Below are 24,043 nucleotides of genomic sequence, written 5' to 3' on the forward strand. Positions count from 1 at the left end.
TGACATTCACTCTCTCTCCCATTTCAGCAAAAAATGGTGGCTTCCTTGGCGTATCAACGGAAACCCTTGAAGCTAAAGAAGGTCTAAAGTCTACAATGATGGGGTGGCCCCTTAGTGGACCCACCATGACCCAGTCATGGGCTGTTGAAAAAAGGCCCCTCCTGATCCCTTTGACCATGCAAAACCCCATCTAGGCTGAAAAATTTCATTCACTCTCTCTCCCATTTCAGAAAAAATGGGCAGCTTCCTCGGCGCGTCAAGGCGACAGCCAGTGTACACCTCAGAGGTTCTTCCAGCTTGCCAGGTGAGCTTCAAACAGCCCAAGGCACCCTAGGAAACTGGTCAAAAATCAAATCCACCTTCTTTTTTTAAAGAGCTTGTGTAGACTTAAGACTTTCAGCAGGTTTAAGGGCAGCTATAGGAGCCCTTAAACCTGCTGAAAGTCTTAAGTCTACAATGATGGGGTGGCCCCTTCCTGGACCCCCCAGGCAGTCATGGGCTGTTGCAAAGGCCCCTCCTGATCCCTTTGACCATGCAAAACCCCATCTAGACTGAACAATTTCATTCACTCTCTCCCATTTCAGAAAAAATGGGCGAGAGAAAAAAAATGGGCAGCATCAAGCCGGACAGTCATTGTACATGTCTATGTTTAGTTCTCCATGTGATGTGACCGCCTCCGAGGTCTAGTGGTAGAGCGTCCGCCCGGAGAGCGGAAGGTCCGGGGTTCGATCCCCGGCCGCGTCATACCAAAAGACGTTAAAAGATGGTACTTGTTGTTACCCTGTCTGGCGCTCGGCATTATGAGGCTAAAACAAGGACTGGTCGGCTCGGAGTCAGTATACTGTGTCTGAGTGGGATATTCATGTTAAACTGCGGCATGGTGTCTCAGTGAGCTAGCACTATACATCGGCATCAGTCCGGACTAGTACAAGCAGCCACACAAACACATACACGTGCATGCACGTCGCTATATAAGTGCAATAATCTTGGACGGGACGTTAAACCCAATTTCACCTCACCTTCATCTCCATGTGATGTGATTAAATCGAAAGGAAATTAATATTAAAACTAAAAGTTTTAATGTTAGTTATTTCTGTGTTTGATTATGGATTTACTGCAGACTGAATGGATATTAAACGCAAATTTTGTCCTTGTGCCTTATAATGGTTCAGGTTAAACTATACTTTATTAAACTATATATGAGGATAGAGCAACCTTTATACATGTATCTGAAAGACATGCTCCATTTGCTTTATCTGTGTGGTTGAACCTTGGCTCTATTAATATCAAAGTTGGCAGTGTAGCAGAGGCTGACATCAACCACATATTAGAATGGATCCCCTACTCTTTTACAATCCCTCCACTTGTGTATGATGTTTCTTTGTCCCAATTTCTCCGACAGATTGATTTTTTATTAATTGTGCATGTACATCTTTTATGCATGTAGTCTGGTGAAAATTTTTGCAGAGTATTACACCCAGAGTGAGCCACCTTATCGCAAGCACAGAGTCAGCGATCTAACCCACTGAGTCTTCCACAAAATGAAAGTCCAACAACTGGTAGTCTGATTTCGTACTTCATGTACACCCCCCACCCTATCATAACCTGTATTTGTCAGTGGAGGTATTATTAGATCTTACCCTGATTGTAGGAAGAAAAGTTACAGAAATAAAGTTACATGACCAGCATAGCCTGCTTGATACCCAACCTGGAGTACCTGTTTCCTGTGCTATTATGTTCTGTCAGTATTGGGTGAAACACATTGTGTAGTAGTATGCTAAGTGTCTGCACCAAGAATTACTTCCTAGTAGAGAACTTAATTGTGAGGCAGTTAACATTAAGCATAACATTACATGCTAATTACTCACTCAGAACTAGAAATTATGAAATAACTTTTTCATGTTAATTATTGTGGAAAGTATCTTTTTATCTTTACATGAATATATTATGCCTTATTTCGTGTGGTTTCTCTAAATTCTTATATTCAAAACTACAGGGTAAATGTAGAAATAGAAATAAACTTTAAATTTGAAAAATAAATAAATGCCATTATAAATGCATTTGTGAATATGACACATGAAAAAGTTACTTCCTTTTCACTATTTACCAATTTTGTCAAATCCTGACAGACTTGGTTCAAATATATTTAGATTTAAAAATGTAATTAAAAACACGACTTTATATCTTGCATGCCATTGCAGAATATTGTAGAATATCCTAAGGACTGGTAATTTATATATTTATTGGGGGGTGATCATGAAGAAATTACACAGCAAATAAAGGATGGGGTTGGGGAGGGGCGTTTTAATGACAACATGTAGGGGGTCACCAAAATTTATCACAAGTATATTTGGGGGAGTGGGTACGTACAACATAAATGACATGGTTCTGTATTATTTTGAACATGGGTACGTACAACATAAATGACATGGTTCTGTGTTATATTGAATAAAAAGGTTAAATATTTCATTTGTTATATGTTATAAATGTCAATAAAAATGCAATCTGTATATATTAGGGACATAATAAATGCACATAAAATGTGTGTGTCTGTGGTTGGGGGGGGGAGGGAGGGGGGGGGGAGGGTCTCATCTAAATATGGTCCTAACCAGGTTGATAATTAAGGTCCTCTACCTCCTTCTCACACAGATACCTGTATATTTCCACCCCTTTATGTTTGTATGGTGCTCTCACATGGGGGCAATGTGTTCTTTCATTCAATACACAGCATGCTTTTGATCTCATTAATACAGAGAGCTGGCAGATTGTAAAAACCAATATTCATAAGACTTGTATACTTCATACTGATATGTCCACACTGAAGAGAGGTACTGCCAGAGACTATTGGCAGGATGGGGACCCCAGCAACTGTTAAATGGCGATCACATTACAAATGTTCTCCCTGGGTCTGGGCAAAAAACACAAAGCACACATATTCAACAATTGTCAACAATTTAGGAAAACTAGTTTCATGTAGTATCATTTGTTTGCAGATGAGATTCCTGAATATCTGTCAGAATGTCAGATGATTTGAGGAAACAGACAGAGTCCAGTACATCCCAACCAATGGCAAGAGTAAGTACCAACACTATGAATTCATACAATGATATGTATATGTTACTTTTTTTAACTCTTTGTTTAGATCAAAGTTAATTTGATTAGGTACTTATGTTTACAAGTTCTACTTACATTAGATATCTAATGTTTTGGTCATTATTGTAAGATAGGATTTGTAGGTCCAGAATAAAATATATTCCTTTCCATTTTGTAAGGCCTTGTAATGATTACTGTCAGTACATCATTTACTTCAGTTCCCACCGGTTTGTTTGTTCAATATTATTAGAACTGACATGCAATGTAACTAAAACAAGTAATGCAAAGTGCATGGTGGAACCAGGCCTTTATTTCTTAGTCTGAAGAAAAGTGATAACTTAATTGTTTCATGTAACTAAACTAGTGTCCAAAAGAAACGATACCAACTTATTTTCAAAATTGTTTTTTACTAAGTGAATTGTCAAGTATGAAAACATGCCAATTCGTATTGCACATCCCAAACACAGCATAGTCGATAAAAAATACCGGGAACACATGATCACTTCCGGGAAAAAACGTAAATTTCGTGAAAGTGACATTTCCCTCTCTAGCATGTTCTGCACGTGCAGAAAAACTGTATAAAACGGCTGATCAGACACGTTGATATCACAGCAACAAAAAGAACACAAGATATGCCATGTTTGAAAGCCATCGAGAGAGAGAGAGAGCCGTTGGAATGGTCCAACAAGGAGCGTCACACGTTGACGTCGCCAGAAGGTTGGGCTGCGCACGCATCACTATCACCAGGTTGATGCAGCGGTTACGTCAGACAGGTCAGACGTCAGACAGGCCCAGGAGTGGAAGACCACGAGTAACCACGCCCCGTGAAGATCGTTACATCCGGGTAATACACCTGAGGAACCGCACCGTAACAGCGACGTCCACGGCGGCTACAGCACTTGGACACAGGATCAGTCGACAGACCGTCTACAGGAGACTACGGCAGTATGGTATCCGGCCACGTCATCCCTACCGCGGACCGCTCCTGACGCCTCGACACGGGAACAACAGACTGATCTGGGCCAGGCGAGTTCGACGTTGGCAACGGCGGGACTGGGCACGTGTTATGTTCTCTGGTGAGAGCAGATTCCTCATCTTCAGAAACGATGGACGGCAGCTTGTATACCGACGATTTGGTGAACGTTTGGCGCCTAACTGTATCCAACAGGTCCGGCCGTTTGGAGGTGGAGGGTTAATGGTTTGGGGTGGCATATGTGGTGACGTCAAAACGATGCTTGTCGTAATTCGTGGAAACCTGAATGCACAGCGTTATCTTGATGACATCCTACGGCCTGTTGTGGTGCCCTTTATTCAGCAACAGCCTCGTGGACTCCTTTTCCAACATGACAATGCAAGGCCACACACAGCAAGATTGACACAGAACTTCCTTGCCAACGCCAACGTACAGGTTTTGCCATGGCCCGCATGTTCACCGGACATGAATCCCATCGAGCACTTATGGGACCACCTCGATCGGCAAATCCGACGTCGCCATGTGCCTCCAGTCAACGTCCAGGACTTGGAACGATGTCTCCTCGAGAAATGGCAACGCATCACTCCCAACGTCATCAGACGTTTGACGTCATCAGTCCGTAGGCGTGTTCTGGCATGTATTGATGCTCACGGTGGACATACCCGCTACTGACTTGACTTTGAGACGTGTGGTGTGACATTTCCCGTTGTTTCTGTGATCAGTGCTCTAACGAAATGTTCATTTTTCGACCCCACCCATCTTTAAAGGCTTGTCATATTGGTTGTACAGATTTTATTGAAATGACATTTTTGTACAGATGTTGTGAAAGGATTTCATAAAAGCATAACACCAATCCTAAACTTCTGCATTGTTTGGTTTTTCTTTTATGTCGTTGCAAACAGGTGGTATCGTTTCTTTTGGACACTAGTTTACTTCGTACACAGCAATATTTAAAATTCGGCAATAGCTGAACTATTGTGTCATGATGACATCTTGATATGTTTGTTAAGAATGGTATACCGGTAATTAGTTTGTTCAATAATCATTAGAACAGAACAGGTACTCATACATCTCATGTTCATCTATTTTTCTGAAGTAATATTGCTTACCCTTTGTCTGATGTGGTGATAACTTCATGGTGTGACATTCTGTCCATTATACCATACTGTGAGTATGTATACCCAAATAAAGACACAAACTAAAGAGGAATCTTAGAAGATAATCATTAGCTCACCCTGGGGTTAGGCTGTGTGTCTGCTACTGATCTATATAACACATTCTGCATGTAATTAGCTACAAACCACATGGACATTTCCCCACACAGACAGTTCCCAACACTGACATTTCCATACTCAGACATTTCCCTACTCAGACATTTCCCTACTCAGACATTTCCCTACACAGACAATCTGTTCTTGTATATTGAGGGTCCTTCTACTTCTACAACATATGCTAAATAACTTGTTAATTTTTATGATTTTCCCATTACCATGAGCCTATGATGTGTACTTTTTATAGTGAGCATGACATTCCATTACAGTTCTGTATATCGTAATCTAGTGTTTTAAGTATGAATACTTGACACTAAAATAGGGGCCATTTCTGCAAGTAGTAAACATTTTGAAAAGTTCTTTTCCAAGATGTGATTATGGGAAGGTTTTCCTTTCTTTCTTTACAATCATTAGGATAACCTGGTATTCTGAAAAACTGAAATAATGCATAGAATTAAGGGTTACATGTTTACATTGCCTGATTGTCTTTGGCTTTATTTACCATATATATTACAATATGAACACATTTCAGTGAATCTTGTGATTTGAAAGGCTGATATGGCAGTCATTATGAAAACAGTTACTCTATATGAAGTTTATTTTAAGACTAGCACCATGTACCACATTCACAATCAATAAGAAAGAAATAGTTCTGAGTGTCTGTTTATTTGAATTTTCCTTGAATCCTAGAAATATGATTGTAGAAAATAGATTGTTAGTCATCATTCTTTTGTCAGCATCAGCAACCAAATATGAGGACATGTAGAAGAATGTTATCACAAAATTTCAATGAACACTCGAGTACTTATTGGGAATTACAGTATGTGTTTTGAACAAATCATGTACTATTTCTCTTCTCTGGCTCAGCCTAACATGTGACATGTACATTGCCCAATGAGGGTGAGTTTCTGTATCTTTGGTAATGTGTTTTTGTAGGATGACTAATGCACATAGTCAATAAATTTAGTAATATGAAAGAAAAGCCTGGTAAATATGATTATGGACATCATGTATGACATACAGTTGAACATGATGTAATAGGTTTGCTTTTAATGCATTTCAGGTAAAATGTTCAAGACAAAGAAGTATTGGTGTGATTTCAAAGGAGAATTACGACTGCCTTAGATTAAAACTTGAAGGAGGTGACATTCCCAAGGATAGCAAGACTGTCAAGTTTTACCATGTCTGCCAGAAAATACGGAAGTTCAATTTATCTTTGACAGAAATTCACAACCCTGTCCAAGGAGAATATAGATTGGAGATTATTGATGGGGACAGGAAAATAGTGATATCAAAGTCAGAACTTGATAATGTCATCTGCAAATTTTACACTGAGTTGCGGGGTTCTGGAGCAAAGAAAATAAGAACATTGATAAACCAGTATCATGCTGGCATTTCTCAGGAAGCCATACAAGACTTTATAGACAGGCAAGATGACAGGCAACTGTTACATCCTAAATTTGTTAATGCTGCCAAACTAAAACCGGTGATTTCAAGAACACCAATGGGGCGACATCATGTTGACCTTGTGGAACTAACTGGAATGCCTGCAGAAAATGATGGTGAAACATTCATTTACATCTTGTCTGTTATTGATGTTTTCACAAGATTCATGTGGCTTCGGCCTCTTTCCAACAAAAGAGCCTGTTCAGTGGCATTGGAACTCCACAAAATCTACTTTGAGTATGGATGGGGAAATCCAAGAATCTTACAGTGCGATCAAGGCTCCGAGTTTAAGGGAGCAGTCAACCAACTCTGCATTGAAATGGGAACGAAGATTGTCCGAAGTCGGGCTCACAATCCCCAATCTCAGGGAAAGGTGGGTGACAAATTTCAATCAAAACATGCGCACTCTAAACGTTGAGGTAATAGATGTAGATACTTAATAGTAAGAACTTTAATGTTGATGTTATTTGGAACATGTCATCTTTAGGGCAGAGCCACACTTGCATGTGTGTGACAGATGACACCGGTGGGGCAGGATACACTAACCTTCGTGAACACCTGCTACTATCACTATTTTATGTTGATTCATAACACATGCTTATGATATTGATGGAATCATTAAGTGGACCCAGCTTTTAGAAGAGGCTTCTTATGATTATGGAAACTGTTTTTGTTATATATTTCATATATTTCATATACATGGTATAACACTTGTGCACACTTTTTGTGCCTGCCTAATCTGTTTACTATTTAGATATTAATTTATTTCAGAGTAAACAATCACACCGGGATTGGAAAAGCCATTTGGAATTTTATCACAGCAAACATGGTGATGGAGAAAGCTTCAACTTGGTGGAAAAGTTGCCAGCATATGCTAGAATACACAATGAAAGCATTCATTCTGCACTTGGTAAAGTTTGAATATATAGCTTTAATTTAATGTGGGCATATGTTACAAAGTGTGAAGCACATAATGTAAGCATATACTTTTCAGACTGTAAGCATGGTAAATGTGGATGTGTGACATTGAATTTATTTTACGCACTGACCAACAAATAACCATTATGACACAGTTAAATGATGATGGCTCATTACAGAAGGTACAACAGTTTCATAGTTGACCAGGTATTGACCAAAATATAGTTGCATGCACCCTTCAGGCTACTGCAAATTTATAGAACTCTGGAAATATCAATATTGCCACAGTGCAGTTGTGACATTTATTGTTGAAGAAGACATGAGAAACACAGGCTTGTATTTAAACATAATTCCTATGTTAACAGGTTGTTCACCATACAAGGCCATGCTGGGCTGCCCTCCAGTACACTTCAAGAATGTGTTGAGAGCTGGGAGTACAGATGATGCATACTCTTGCTCTGAAGAAGATGAGCAGTGCGAACTATCTGCAGAGAGTCATGAGGTATGGAGGATTTATGTCATTACGCATAACAAGAGACAAACTCATCTATATACCCCGCCCATTGTCTAGTTTTAAATACAATGCTATGTGCAATCAAATGTGACATTGTAAATTATCAGTTTGTCTCACCTCCTTGTAGAAGAGGTTGAATACAAGAGCTAATATAACATCTCCATAAACTTTGTACATCTGCTTTAGTAAAACTTTAATGATAAACAAAGGTTATAATCATCTTCAAGTTTGTGTAAGCTAAGAATATTTAGATATCATGCATGGTATTATAGAGCATTGTTTTCAGGCAGGTATTGTTGCAGCCCTTTATAGGTACATGTAGTTACCAGAGTAAGGTACACGGTACAGATAAGGTACAAAAGTTGTAAGCATGCTGACACCTCAAAACCTGGTGAATTTCTAATACATCTACAATTAATGCTTTTATGGATTTTGTTGCAGTGTCTACTGGTGTGTCATTTAATTAGAATAAGAAAATAAATCATATTTTGAAGTTTTTTAAAGAAAAAAGACTCTATAATAGCCATAGACTGATATTGTACAAAGTTTCATGAAGATATCTTGAACAGTTTTCGGGTTCTGCTCTGGTAAACCCCACTGCTTCCATTCAGTTCAGAGACTAAGTCAAAATTTCAAAACTTTATACAAAATAAAAAGACAAATTTGTAGGTGCAGGGGATAATAACTGTCATCGGGTCCTGTAAACCTGTGCAATAATGACAGGAGATGTGACAAGTAGAGACATGTACATAGAACTATTTCAACTGCAAGATATTAGAAGTAATGATATGTTTAGATTCTAAACTTTAGAATATGAGGTAAAACTACATGTGAAGTGGAAGTGATATTATTTGACGTTTATGTTAGATATGTGGACATTAAAACATGGTAAATGTAATACTTTATTATTCTTTAGGATACTGGAGACGAATATGGCTTTAATGAGAGAATAGAAGCAATCACAGGAAACCTCAGGAAAAATGTGCTGCAGGCGTCACTGACCAAATCATCAGAAATGATTCAAAAACACCACGAAAACAAGGACACATCAGTGTACAAGATAGGGGATGAAGTTCTGGTGAGGGTTCATGGAAAAGATACCAGAGTCAACCAGGTGGGCCCAAAAAAGGGATGAAAAAATGCAAGGAAGGAACTATTGTTGAAATAGATTCCCAGATTGTTTTTATCATTTCCTCTACCCAAAGTAAGTGCAGTTGGAGACACAGAAACGAGATCAGTGTGTCCATCTGTCACATTTTGTATCAAGAGCATTCAATATTTCCTCATGGACCCTCACAATTGGTGCCTTTTCCCATGCTGGAATGTTTATAATATTTCATTTGCATTTTCATGGCAAACAGTTGGTTCAAATGAGGGTGGGGTTTGTTTCCAGAGCACAATTCATAAACCATTGCGTATTTCTTCATGAAACTTTATATACACATCAGGCAGGTTCTGTTATTCTGCTATTCAGTTTCTTTGGTAGACTTTTATATTTTGCATTTCTAAGAAAATACCAAGTTGGACAGCTAAGCAGAACAGTTATCAAAGATGATACAACTCATGTTGCTACTGCAGGTTGAAAAAGGTCTCCAGCAATACATGCTTGAGGTGACTAATTTGACCAGGTGATCGGGTAACTTGGTTTATTCTATGACATGGTACCCAGACAGTGTGGATGTTGCTAATACTGCAGTGTTAATTAAAAGAGAAGGAACAGCATCATACTTAAATTCAGGAACATACATTAATTAATGTTTTTGCTGTTGTGGAATTATGGTTCAGAATTTTGAAAGTATTATATGGATCATAGCAAATGTAATTACATGCAATTACTAATTCACGACTTTGCAAGGTATTGAAATAATTTGGTGTAGTCATTAATTGTTATGTCATTTGTACTAAAATCTTAGGATTAATGTGGTATATGATACTTCCTGTGATATAATACATTACTTACAAGGGACATTCATTGGTTTGTCTTCTTGGAACGAAAGCTAACATTGACACAGGAGGTTAGGTGGTATACAAAACACAACTGATCAAGGGTCTGGAATCAAACTGCAGTCAATGGTTGAAGCATTTGTTGATTTTCAGTTCAGTTCAGTTCCTTAACCAGTTAAATTGGTTGCTCTGTGATATGTTGGTATGTGCAGAAGAAGGCATAAATGTGATAATTTTCATATATTTTTCTAACAGATGCTCTGCCAGATGCAAGAGAAGAGGGTAGAAAGCCACTCAAAAGGGGAAAAACACAGGATGAAAAAGGTATTACAATTTGAGACACCTCATAGGAATCTTCTGGAACGGTTAGTCCCCAAAACATTAGGCATATGCATGAATACTTGCATGCATGCATGCACAATAAGAAGGGTAATCAATACTTGTACAAATTGTCCACCTTTCAGAGTACATTTACACATATTGAACACTTCAACGGAATAAATGTTTTCAAAATAAAATGAATGTAAAGCATTATTTTATCCTGAAGGTATATGCTTGCATTTGGTGATGTATGTTTATACTTTTAAGGAAAGGGAGAACAACAGGCTCAAACCAAGAGGAGAGACAATGCAGAAACAAAAGGTAATATCTGAATACAGATGGGTACGATCAGCAAGACTGATAAATCCTAGATGCATAATTATATCTGTTGGAAGGAGTACACAAATTCTCCATATGATGTTGTGTCAGTTGCTCATATGTCTTCCTGTATATCATGCACATCTGAAATGGTTCATTGTCTCAGCTGAAAAATACTACATCAGTACATGTATTGCAGAACATTACAGTTGTTTCCATAAAAACAATATACTAAGAGATATATTACAGGACAATTTGTGTGACTTATATAATGTGTCTATGCAGGACGCAAGAAGACGCCAACTATGAAAGAACTGGAGATGGAGGCCTCATTCTATGACCTTGACATTGTGGACAATGAAGGGGCTGGTAACTGCATGTTTATTGCATTGGCTCAACAGCTTCAGATACATGACATTGACATAATCAGCCATAAACATCTGCGAGAAAAGGTTGTGCAATATGTGCAGGTAAGTAAACAATAATGCATACTTTCAGTTTTCTTAGGGTAGGAATTTGATATAGTGAATAAAATGTGAAAGCCTAATTGGGCTGAAGCCATGTCCTATTTGTTTGGAATCATGTTATTCTTAGAAATCAGTGGACCAGCTGAAAATTTGGCATGCAAGTTTGTTCAGATTATTACACCTCAATGGATTTAAAAAGTTTATATTTGTTATCATTATGAACATTGATATGCAGTAAGAATGTTTTTTACAATAACGGCAGTACATTTGATTTGGTGAATTTCAATTTTTATCCAGTAATGAATTCCACGTATCTTTTTTTGTGTTACTGAAATTTTGGCTTACAGGACGAAACCTCAAAGCTTATGAAGCAAAGTTTTGCCTGAATAGCATTAGTTATTATTGTCTCTGAAAAGTACTCACATATTTTGGATCTTATGTTAAATATGTCAATGACAATTTGCTCTCAACCTTTCCATCAAATATATTTTCATTAATTCTTCTTACGTTATGTGAGCTAGAGAGTCATGGGGCTCTATTGGTGATGCCCTTGACATTGATTAAACTTCTTTATTTAAAACAAGATAAACGAATGGTTGTCCCAATGAAGGAAACATCCCTCAGGTCAGCCTGTTTAGTAGGGTATATTACTTTCAAATGTTTTGGAAATATTATGAGACACCTCTTAATATTGAGAATTTAAGTTTCAAAATTGCATGACAGTTGTCAGATAAGGTGTGTAAAATAAGCTGAATATTCACTTTTATCTGCCACATATGTACATGTACAGTTCTAATAGGTTTCATACTTCCGCAGCACATTTATATTACATTATAAAATTTGTTTTACTTTTGACCTCATAAAGAGTTATCAGGACCTTAAAAGGCATTTAAAAAATGTGATGGCTGAAATTTTGTACAGAAAGGCTGTATACACATTTCTAAATGAGCAAGTCTAAAATTATTATGCAAAGTGGCTCTTTTAGGTTACAGTATAAACCACTGACTTTATATTCAGTTGGGCTGTATGAATAATTTCTGATACTTTATGTTTACCCCAATAAATAGGTTCAAGTAAATTAAATGAAAGGCATATAGATTGGGATGAGGTGAAATGGGACTAAACTTTGCATTTAAGGTAAATGCACTTATACAGCAAGCCAGTGAAAACTGTTTTTTCATTAGCTCATCTTGAATTTTCACTTTTTCCAATTTTGGGCAAACATAAAAACACTTAACCAAATTCATGGAACCTGATGAATTGCACAATTTCAATTCATTATCTATGCATGTTGCATTTAACATAAAGATGCAAGTACCAGTCCTTCCCCATGGGGGTCATGCAAAATGGTATCTTCTGACAATGTGAGGTTTGTCACTTGTAGAGATTTTGTACCATTTTAGCTTTGAACTTAGATGACTATACAACACAACATTGAGTCATGTTTTTTGTTGTTTTTTGTTTTTTCATTTTATATGTATTACATGTAGTATAAGAAGAAAGAAGAACAGTAACATTTCTCAGTCTCACACTAACTGAACATGTTTTAGGGCAAGCGGTGTCTGTTCAAGGACTTCGTGGATAAAAACCATTATCCAACATTCAGAGACTATATCATCAAGATGAAGATGTTGGGGGAATGGGGAGACAACATCATTCTGCAGGCAACAGCTGACCTCTATAAGGTGACCATCAGGATCATTACAACAATTGCAAATAAGCCTACATTCATTCGTCCAGCTGAATACCGAGGAGACATGCCAGTACTAAGCATAGGCCACTTGTGGGAGCTGCATTATGTGACACTCATACCAATGTCCACAGAAGGAGGTTTGTCCTTTATTGATGGTACAGTTAAAATAATTATGGCAGGTCACCATGTCAAAGCATTCAGAACTTGTGTAGGTTTTTGCAATATATACCTATAACATTACATATTACTCAAAACAGTTGACTCTGTCTTCACGCTGAAACAAAGCCCAATAATGCCTAGCATTGTGCAAGTGCCAGCATGTGCATGTTCTTTAAGTTAAGAACTAAATTACACTTGGATCGTCACATTGAGACCGTGGCATGTATCTATTATCAGATATAAATTTATGACATCTCTGACCACAGAGACATCAGTATATTACTATATTGGTACTGAACATTTCATATATTCACAGACTCATTGGAAATTAAGGATAGAGAGCTAATATAAGTATACTTCTGACATTAACCATTTCATACTTATCATACACAGAAAAAACATTCTTGTGTTCATTCATATGCTTGTTACTTGTACAAGGATTACGCATACTGGTTCCACATCTCACATACAATCATGTTTCATTTTAAGAGAAAGAGACAGAAGCAGCTAATGACACCAAAATGGACACAGAAGATGAATCAGATTCAGATTCCAAGTATGCAATCAACACTGCTGTATGGGAACACAAGGTATGTCCACACCCAGTGCAACACCTGCAACAAGACATTTCCTTATTATTGTGTCAGTTGCTTAATGATAGATCCATTAATGTTTTCAGTATGAAATATTAACCAAAGATGATTTCGGATGTACTTTTGTTTTAATAAAAAAAATTCTAAAAATTATATCTGAGTAAACAGTACTCTTGTATTACCTTCATAAATGTTTTTGCCATGGTGCCTTCATATTTCACAATACATTATTTGAAAGTTTAGCTTAACAATGTAAGAGGCACATGTCAGTTGCTGCCATTAGATACCTGATAAGAAGGTATTATTCACTCTCAGTAAGATGTTTTCTTAAACTTGTGTTAATGATGTTTCTCTTTACTAAAATTTATACAGAAAGAAAATGTAGTGGCACACCTGCAGAGAATTGCTGCAAGAGATGTTTTGTTGGCAGATAACTTAGAATGACTTTCAATCCAGATATAGTAATAACTGGGGTTTTATTCCAGTTGCTTTCTCATAGTGTTTGATTTACTCCTAACCTGTGTTTGTGGGTTTTACCAAAACGAAACAAGCTAAAACAATGAATTATTGAAGTACCATTAAAACACGAAGCACTAATTGAAGTCCTGAATGGATACTGTGTTAGAACTAGTCCCTAGCAACCTATGCTTGTCACACTAGGAGACTTAATGGATACTGTGTTAGAACTAGTCCCTAGCAACCTATGCTTGTCACACCAGGAGACTTAATGGATACTGTGTTAGAACTAGTCCCTAGCAACCTATGCTTGTCACACCAGGAGACTTAATGGATACTGTGTTAGAACTAGTCCCTAGCAACCTATGCTTGTCACACCAGGAGACTTAATGGATACTGTGTTAGAACTAGTCCCTAGCAACCTATGCTTGTCACACCAGGAGACTTAATGGATACTGTGTTAGAACTAGTCCCTAGCAACCTATGCTTGTCACACCAGGAGACTTAATGGATACTGTGTTAGAACTAGTCCCTAGCAACCTATGCTTGTCACACCAGGAGACTTAATGGATCCTGTGTTAGAACTAGTCCCTAGCAACCTATGCTTGTCACACCAGGAGACTTAATGGATACTGTGTTAGAACTAGTCCCAAGCAACCTATGCTTGTCACACCAGGAGACTTAATGGATACTGTGTTAGAACTAGTCCCTAGCAACCTATGCTTGTCACACCAGGAGACTTAATGGATACTGTGTTAGAACTAGTCCCTAGCAACCTATGCTTGTCACACCAGGAGACTTAATGGATACTGTGTTAGAACTAGTCCCAAGCAACCTATGCTTGTCACACCAGGAGACTTAATGGATACTGTGTTAGAACTAGTCCCTAGCAACCTATGCTTGTCACACCAGGAGACTTAATGGATACTGTGTTAGAACTAGTCCCTAGCAACCTATGCTTGTCACACCAGGAGACTTAATGGATACTGTGTTAGAACTAGTCCCTAGCAACCTATGCTTGTCACACCAGGAGACTTAATGGATACTGTGTTAGAACTAGTCCCTAGCAACCTATGCTTGTCACACCAGGAGACTTAATGGATACTGTGTTAGAACTAGTCCCTAGCAACCTATGCTTGTCACACCAGGAGACTTAATGGATACTGTGTTAGAACTAGTCCCAAGCAACCTATGCTTGTCACACCAGGAGACTTAATGGATACTGTGTTAGAACTAGTCCCTAGCAACCTATGCTTGTCACACCAGGAGACTTAATGGATACTGTGTTAGAACTAGTCCCAAGCAACCTATGCTTGTCACACCAGGAGACTTAATGGATACTGTGTTAGAACTAGTCCCTAGCAACCTATGCTTGTCACACCAGGAGACTCAATGGATACTGTGTTAGAACTAGTCCCAAGCAACCTATGCTTGTCACACCAGAGACTCAATGGATCAGGTGGTAAATCTCTGTGACCCTGGATGAATTTATGACATCATACATTATGACTGTGAGAACTTTGCTCATAATATCAAAACACTATTTGGTCTTGTTGAGACACAATATAGTATTGATATTGCTGAGTGGGGCACTGAACAACAAACACTCATTTTAGATATGTTTTTCAGTGAGGAACAACTTCAAAGGCATGATGAGTTTGTCAGCGGCTTCCCAACACCAGACCGAAGAGTCAATTTTGCAGAGGGATATCTGTCTCAATATGTATGTACCTTCTCAAATGTGACAGTTGCCTCATATATTATTTTTAACAAACATCCTTCCAATCATTGCTCATGAAAACGTTACATGAAAATTTGTGAGCTATTTCAATGCAAGACCATGTTTTAAGGATTGTGTACATGATAACTTACAGCCCTGTCATTTGGGACTCCTTGAAGGATCTGGTGGAATAGGAGAGCTAATGTTGTCTTCGGGGATATTCTCATGTATATATATTCTGGCAGCTTATTGATTCCTTCAATCGATACCACCTCAATTTCAAAGGAATATCAGTCAAGCTGTCCATTCTTTTGATATATAAAAATGGGTTCAATCTGTCATTGTATTCTGTTGAGAACAGTGCACAGATTATTGAACAAATACCCACCTGAAGGTTTTTGGTTACACCTACTGAGAAAGCATTACTACTTCCATCACCAAAACGAGACTTGGTAAACTACAATAACATGAAATTTCATGTAGGTAAGAAGATACTATGACAATGCATTGAGATAACCTGTCAGATAGTTTTAAGAGTGAATAATTCATTATAGGTACTTTAGTACATTCAGGTTTGGAAACTGTGGCATAATAAGAATTGTTTTCCTATGAATAACACTGTAGACATAGAAGGAAGTAATCAACCAGTGTGAGAGCATGGAAGTCATACTGCATACTGCATTAAGTATATGTTTTGTCTGACTTCTAGTAACGTCTGTACCATTTTTATTTAGATAATTTAGTTCATGCAATTACTAGGTTAATTGGAATTGGACCTTCTTGTTGGATCTGTTCCTGTAGTAGCCATGTGCTCAGGACCCTGCCCATCTGTTTCTTTATGCATAGGAATCAGAACTTCTGCTCAGATTGGCAAAATAAAAAACACAGGAATTCAGTCAAGAATTTTGACTTTACATTCCTGTATATCAATGATCTGAAATTGTTCAATAATGTAAGTAACCATTCCCTTCCACTGAACTGGAAATAAAAGAGACTAGTACATCTGTTTTATATTTTGGTCTATGCATAAGGATTCAGAGTGACAGTAAAGTATACACAAGGCTAGAACAAATAGGGTGACGTCAACTTTCTAGTACTCAACTATGCTTTTATGTCTGACAATTTTCAAACAGCTACAGCCTTTTAAGGTACAATTGAGCGTGCTCTTTCTACAAAGTTTTTCAAAGAGTTCCATACAACTCTTGCTTCAAACTTGTTTGATCAAGGCTACAATATTCAAGGCCTCAGCAAGCTTTCAAAACATGTCATGGTTGACATGTGGAAGCCATTTCCAACTTTAATGCATTAATGACCAAAATGATGTCCCATGCAATTCCTTTTTTTGAGTTGTACCATGTTCCCGTATTTATTTAGGTGTCACGAGTCTTGCCTTTGCATGTGTTTGTGATTGGTGTCATAAGTGGGAAACGACACCCTCACCTTTCTTTGAACACCCTGTATTGACAGTTGTTCATAAATACATGCTTGTGATATGGTGAAACTCGTAAAAAAGACTTCCCTTTAAGCAGAAATTTCACATGATAATAGAAAGGGCTTTGTTGATTTTTGTTTTTTATGTTTATGAAAATGTTTTTTTCCACTTTTATACCCACACACAGTATTTTTATCTGAAAGTGCATGGTGGTAAGTCATGAGGAAATTGTGGTGCCCCTGTTGTCACAAGTACAATTTAAACATGTTCCAAATTAACTTGTGCTTTTACCTCAAACGAAATGTTATTAGTGTTGCTATATCTGCTTATATTTGCTTAACTACTTACTTCATTACATAACAAGACGTGTATTCCCTATATATTTTGCATACTTTTATTATTGTTTCAGATGCAGCAAAAAATGCTTCAGTACTTGATATCAGCTTTGACATTAACAAGACTGAAAGATACACGGTATTAAATATTAATATTTTGTGACACTTTGTGAAACAGGTTGTTTCAAATAATTCCTGATAACATACATTATATTTAAGTTTTGAGGTTATACCAGAGGAATGAGACAGATACCATGATTGGCTTAATGTTACATTTATTTGCATTTACTAAAAATGTATTGTAGGATTGGCTTTCGTTTTCATTCATGGAATGTCATGTAATTCCTGATGAAGTACTCTACACGTGACACATATTGCCATCAAATAAGCAACAATGCAGGCAGTTAACTGCCAAACACACTGACATATAGACACTCCCACTTGACATGTAATAAACCAAGTCATCGAACCTGACCATCAGATAAATTAGGTTAGCATATGTTGGTATGGACCTATGTTCTGTCCCATGGGGTACTTACCCAACAGTTGACTATGATGAAATGATGGATTTCTTTGTTGATACAGGAGGATATACTCGGGGTGTATGCGACTGTTCAAGTGCAAGGGTGAAAAGAAGCTGGAACTTTTAACGCAAAAGCACATGATGTAAGAATACCTTTATGTTGAAAAAACACATGATTTACGCCACCGTGGTCTAGTGGATAGAGCATCCACCTGGAGAGAGGAGGGTCGTGGGTTCGACCCTCAGCCACGTCATACCAAAAGACGATAAAAGGTTGTACTTGTTCCTACCCTGTCTGGTGCTCGACAATAAGGGGCTAAAACAAGTACTATTTGGGTCGGAGTCGGCAAACTGTATTTAAGGTTAAACAATTTGCGTTAGCAATCTTTTAACGTCTTTTGGTTAAAATAACAAAAGTCAGTATGAGATGGTCAGATATCTTTGCCTGTCATTGTACCCGGTTAATGTCATGGACTGGTTATCTGTCATCTGAGTAAGTAAGTACTGGTTAAGCTTTCACTCATCAAGCTGAAGACCCGGATTCGATTCCCCACATGGGTACAATGTGCGAAGCCCCTTTCTGATGTCTCTCTTCTCCTTAGAAACCACATAAACAATGACACTGAAACATCACATACTTGTTCCAATGATGTCACATGTGTTAACCAAATATTTCAGTAAGGCTGCAATTTCTGGATATATTCATTGCGTTTTCTTTAAATAGTTCTATGACAATGAATGAATGACAATGCTTACAACAAATCCTGTTAGATGACTGGCTTTGTTGATATTTCAAACTGTTGCGTACATGTGTTGATGTCTTTGTGAGCTACGGTGCTTAGTCAATTGTTTTTACATAAACATATGTTTTTTCACACTTCAGAGCTGCCACAGATTACCTGATGTATGTTGGGGTAAAGGAAGCTATAATTCATATTCTGATGGATGTGCTGAATAAACCCTATGAAGAAGTCAACTAGGAATGTAAATCAACAGAATTTGATGCCAGTCAAGTTCCAGGGAGGGGTGTCCACATCACTGTGGATGAAGAATAATGATGGCTTGGTTCACACAGGGAGGATTAAAATGCCTCTGTTATACAGGATGACTGACTTGCTGGATGAGTTGTGATGATTGTGCTTGCACACTGATGTCAACACCCACATATATTATCTTTACAAGAAAAGTAATTTGATGTACATGAACCACAGTGACATGTCATTTTGTAACATTAGTATTTCTTTGTATGACAATGTGTGAATTTATTAGGGCTGCAACGGGTAACTCGGGTACCTGGGTCGGGTGGGTACTGAGTAGGACCCGGGTACCCACAGGACTGCCTGGACCCATGGTTAGTCATGTGATATATTGTTTAATGACAAAAATTATCTCGAACTCTATGCTTACACTAAAAGTCACTCATGTTCGCATTTCTTTCTGACTATGCACCCATTCCTTCTGACTTAGGCTCTTCTTTTGGCCACTGAAAGTAAATCCCATTTCTAACTTGAGAGCAGAATATGAATGCTATGGGTCAATATTTCTAATTTTAAGAGATTTCTGACTATATTATTACTCATGTCCCCTCGACCAGAAATGGGATAACGCCTATAAACTTGACATATAATGGAATCTTAAGATTTTGTTTTGACTACTGATAGTAAATCCCATTTCTAACTTGTGAGCAGAATTAGTTAGTCACATGATATATTGTTTAATAACAAAATTTATCTAGAACTCTATGGTTACACTATATGTCACTAATGTTCGAATTTCTTTTCATATGGTTGAATAAAGATATATAACTTAAGTCACCTTCAGTGTATGCATGACCAGATTGTTTAATTCATGTATCTAAATACGTTTTGCATGTACTGTGGTAAAAAAAATCACAATCGGACATTTTGTATCTCTTGAGACCTTACAGGTCAGATAATAGTGGGGTGGGGCCCCGGGTAGTAAATTTGGACTCGTCCCAGCTCTAGAATTTATGTACAATCATTTGAGAGAGATGGTTTGATATTTGTGTATATTGGATGTTGCCATGTCATGACCATTGGAATAATAAAGTGATGCCACATTTCTACTCTGTCTGAGTTCTGCTCATGACAGTAGATCATGAAGACTGCACCAACTCTATGCATGTCTGCCAAGGGAAGTGTGGGAAACTGTGGCTTTCTGCCACAACTCAGAAAGTTGTTGATGTGTAATTGTTATATATGCACAGAATGTCTGATGTGTGACATTATGCTGTACATTTTCATATTGTTATGTGTCAGTTTAATAATAATGTAATAATAATGTCTCACATTTTTACATATTTTGTTTCTTTGGACCATTTTCTGAAACGATTACTTACTGGTAAATAACATGGACACTTAATACGAACATGGAAGGTAATACAAGTGGTTGTATGAAAGTAACTATTAAACCACTACACAAAGATTAATTATTTGGGGGATTATTCTTCACAGGAGTTTTTCAAAATGTTCCTGGGGAGTTGTTTTAGTAAAATGTCCATGACACAAGACAAACACATTTGTGGTTACGCTTTGCAAGTAGGGGGTATTCATGCATTTATCAAAATTGTATATGCCTTCTTTATTATGTGTACTTGCTTTGTTTAGGCTTTGGTTAAAATTATTAAAGGTTAAGGTCTGTGTTCTGATATTTGCAAAACACATTTTAATTATTGTATGAGGCATGGTTTTCTCTGTAGACATGAAACTGTATATGTACATCCTTACAAATTCTGCCACATTAAATGTTAGTGCTATATATGTCAATGTTCAAGGTGACATTTGAGGTTATTGGGACACATGGTTGTATTAACTGTATTACTTGTGTAATGCAGAGACTGGGTTATATTTGGACGAAGAAATTGTGATGGTTTGGACTTGAAATACATCGTAGTTTTTTTAAGACATTTTGAGTAAATGGAAATGTTTCTGATTTTGCAAGTATTTTTAAACATTTGCTAGTTACATTGGTTTGCATTCTAGAAACATTTAATTCCCATGAAAATGACGTGTATAATGGTCTTTGTCATATTTATGTAACCTCCAGGTTTATGTTCATTTAATGTTAAGGAGCCAATGGCTATCATTATTCATCTGGCATTTCTTGTGTGTTAGATTATTTTGCTGACTTATTTCAACAGCCATAAAAATATATTTGTGTCTACCAAATTAAGCGCTTGAATACCACATATGATTATATTTAACATAATAATCATTTAGTCTACCTTGTTGCAATACGGTTTAGAACAGGACCCCAGCAATCTATTCTTGTGATAACAGGCGACTAAATAGATCTGGTTGTCAGATTTGGTGACTTTATTGATTGTGTGTCATCGTACCCCGATGGTGTGGATCGTTGCTCATAATAGGAATGACTGCTTTGTCTGGTCTGAATTTGCATACAGGTGGCTGGAACATGGCTGAATAAAGCATTAAACAAGAGTGAAAAAAGTATCAAAAATATATGATCATGTAGTTTGCATATGTTGTTGTTAGCTAACAATTTCTTATATGTTTGTTTGTTTGTTTCTTATGTGCCTCAGATTTGTCATCAATAATATACATAGGTTGTTTTGTATTTTTGTAATAAATCATCTTCAATGAACTTCATTTCTTTTGTCATGTGAAGTGAATACACCAACAACTAACCCCAGGAGGTGATGGACGTCTACAATCTGACTTCTCGGACAATGTCAACCTTGACAAATGTACCTTGAACAGCTTATCTATGTTCAGCTACATACACTTCTTTCTTGTATTAAGTTATCATTGCATGAATGTCCAATCGTGTGTCACAAACTAAAAGCCAATGTGAAGCTTACACCATCTCTAATTACACAAACATTATTTAGTTCCTACATAGGAGTATCCTCTTCTTTCTTCAGATTTGAACACACAATTTAACAGCAGACAAAATGCATGTATAATTTGATGTAAAGAGGTGGTGTTCTATTCATGGTAATACATGTGCTTCACATCCTATGTATAGATGTGAGTGTAAAACTAATAATATACACAGATGTAGGGCACAGGTCCTGCTGACTGGTATGTGACTTCACCCCACCCACATGCAAATGTGTACACTTGGTGCCCTCTACAGTGATGTGACTGGCATTATGCTTATAGCAGCATTAAAACAAACTACCTCACTGCTGCCACACTTTACTTTGTTTATGTTTTCACGGGATGTCCCAAACACTTACATATACTAATGATGTCTTATAAACCAACTGAGACATTTGTACTGTTTAATTTGCCTAACCTGTGCAATGGGTAGCCTGTTACATTTGCACAAGTCTTGAAGGCAAAACGTATTAGTTTTAAATAATAATTTCTAGATTATGTAAAGAGTAAGAACATTTTGACGTTGGATTCATCTAGACTTGCCCACAATGAGTATAGAATTACAAGGAGCCATATACTAGTAGCCTGTATACAATACTTCTAATGCATACCAAAAATGCAAAACTAAATTCCAGTTTATTGATCAAAAAAAATTATACTTTATCTGACCCTAACATGAACACCAATATAAACACCAGTTCCAACTGGTAAGACCTGCAAACAAAACAAAAACGAATTCAATATAATTTTTATGAATATACAATACTGATATTGATCAATCATCTTGTGTGTGTGTGTGTGTGGGGGGGGGACACATCACTTTCTCGTCCTCTTTCAAACTATCTGATGGGGAATGAAAACCACTGACATTTAACCATATTTAATGTAATGAATATGAACACTACCAGCCTGGATTAGAATTTTGAATTTAATGTTATACTGGATATTTAGAAAGTTATCGTGTCCATATTTAGCCCATCCAAATACACCACAACTGAAAACGCTGAAGGAAACAGGGAGTGCACGAGAAGTAGTTGGTATGGAACTTGATATATACGTTGCTATACGGGAGTTATGACACACTGCTAACGAGAAGGAATATTTCCTATTTTAATGCCCAATTCCCAGTGTTTATTTTCCATGAGACAATGGCAAAGTGGAAGGTGATACTGGGAATAAAATTCCTTAAAATTCCACACTTGCTTACAAAATACACGAACGTTTTACAAACATTTTGATTTATTTCCTCTTAGTTTTGCATAAAATAAGGATAGTTTACAGATTGATAAAGAAGGAAAGTTTCTTCAGGTTCTGCTGTACCGCAAACAATGCAGTCTCACTGCACGCTGTGTGCTGTCACAACACGGCAGAAGTTCGATGCACTTCCGGGTTCAATTGAGAAGCAGTGCGTACGAAATAAGTGTCTTGTGCATACACAAGCCACGCCCACCCATGAATATTGTAGACTTAAGACCATTGTAGGTTTAAGGGCACAACATACGTGGACACGTCTCGTACGTTTGGATGAGATCAAGCGATATCTACACTGTAGATATCGCTGCAATGAAAATTACATCACAATGCTTTGCAGACCATTGTGACGTCACTGGTTACCATGACGTCACAATCAAATGACATCACTAATGGCTCTGCTACTGAAGCTGTTAGCAGCACTTTTTACGCTTAATCCACACTTTGGTGCCACGGGACCATATATGGTCCCTCACTTTTCACACCCTTAAAATGTCCCTTTTCAACTGTGAATTAAAATTATTACCATCATCACCCTTATCATCCCGGCTTCAACATCGTCTAACCCATATTTTATACAATGCTACGGATTGCGAAATATGGTGAGATTAGCGAAGTGGTTACCACTCTTCGCGACCTTTTTCTGACATGTTGAATTTTATGCGAATGACGGCGAATTATTATGCACCAATGCCACACACACGTAACTATTATAATATCACACAGCCAATTTGAAAAAGAAATTGATCAGAC

At 37.4% G+C, this 24,043-nt stretch overlaps 1 protein-coding gene across 3 annotated transcripts in view; it reads left to right on the forward strand.

Moving 5' to 3' along the window:
* LOC124115938 overlaps positions 1 to 19,789 on the forward strand; it is a 41,730-nt gene extending 21,941 nt beyond the window's left edge. For 2 of the 3 annotated variants that reach the window (XM_048397229.1, XM_048397231.1), the window contains 15 exons: positions 28 to 304; positions 2,994 to 3,075; positions 6,401 to 7,156; positions 7,555 to 7,693; positions 8,067 to 8,203; positions 9,132 to 9,329; positions 10,415 to 10,483; positions 10,748 to 10,801; positions 11,080 to 11,268; positions 12,816 to 12,950; positions 13,607 to 13,707; positions 15,796 to 15,889; positions 17,728 to 17,792; positions 18,239 to 18,319; positions 19,060 to 19,789. In XM_048397229.1, the coding sequence (XP_048253186.1) occupies positions 3,019 to 3,075; positions 6,401 to 7,156; positions 7,555 to 7,693; positions 8,067 to 8,203; positions 9,132 to 9,329; positions 10,415 to 10,483; positions 10,748 to 10,801; positions 11,080 to 11,268; positions 12,816 to 12,950; positions 13,607 to 13,707; positions 15,796 to 15,889; positions 17,728 to 17,792; positions 18,239 to 18,319; positions 19,060 to 19,156 (2,172 nt within the window). In that variant the 5' untranslated portion in view covers positions 28 to 304; positions 2,994 to 3,018 and the 3' untranslated portion in view covers positions 19,157 to 19,789. The remainder of the gene's footprint in view (positions 1 to 27; positions 305 to 2,993; positions 3,076 to 6,400; positions 7,157 to 7,554; positions 7,694 to 8,066; positions 8,204 to 9,131; positions 9,330 to 10,414; positions 10,484 to 10,747; positions 10,802 to 11,079; positions 11,269 to 12,815; positions 12,951 to 13,606; positions 13,708 to 15,795; positions 15,890 to 17,727; positions 17,793 to 18,238; positions 18,320 to 19,059) is intronic. The other variant, XM_048397230.1, reaches the window with a different exon arrangement.
* Positions 19,790 to 24,043: the final 4,254 nt, after the last annotated feature.

Source organism: Haliotis rufescens, unplaced genomic scaffold (assembly GCF_023055435.1).
Source record: "Haliotis rufescens isolate VD_foot unplaced genomic scaffold, xgHalRufe1.0.p SCAF_167, whole genome shotgun sequence".
NCBI classification, from domain to species: Eukaryota; Metazoa; Mollusca; class Gastropoda; order Lepetellida; family Haliotidae; genus Haliotis; species Haliotis rufescens.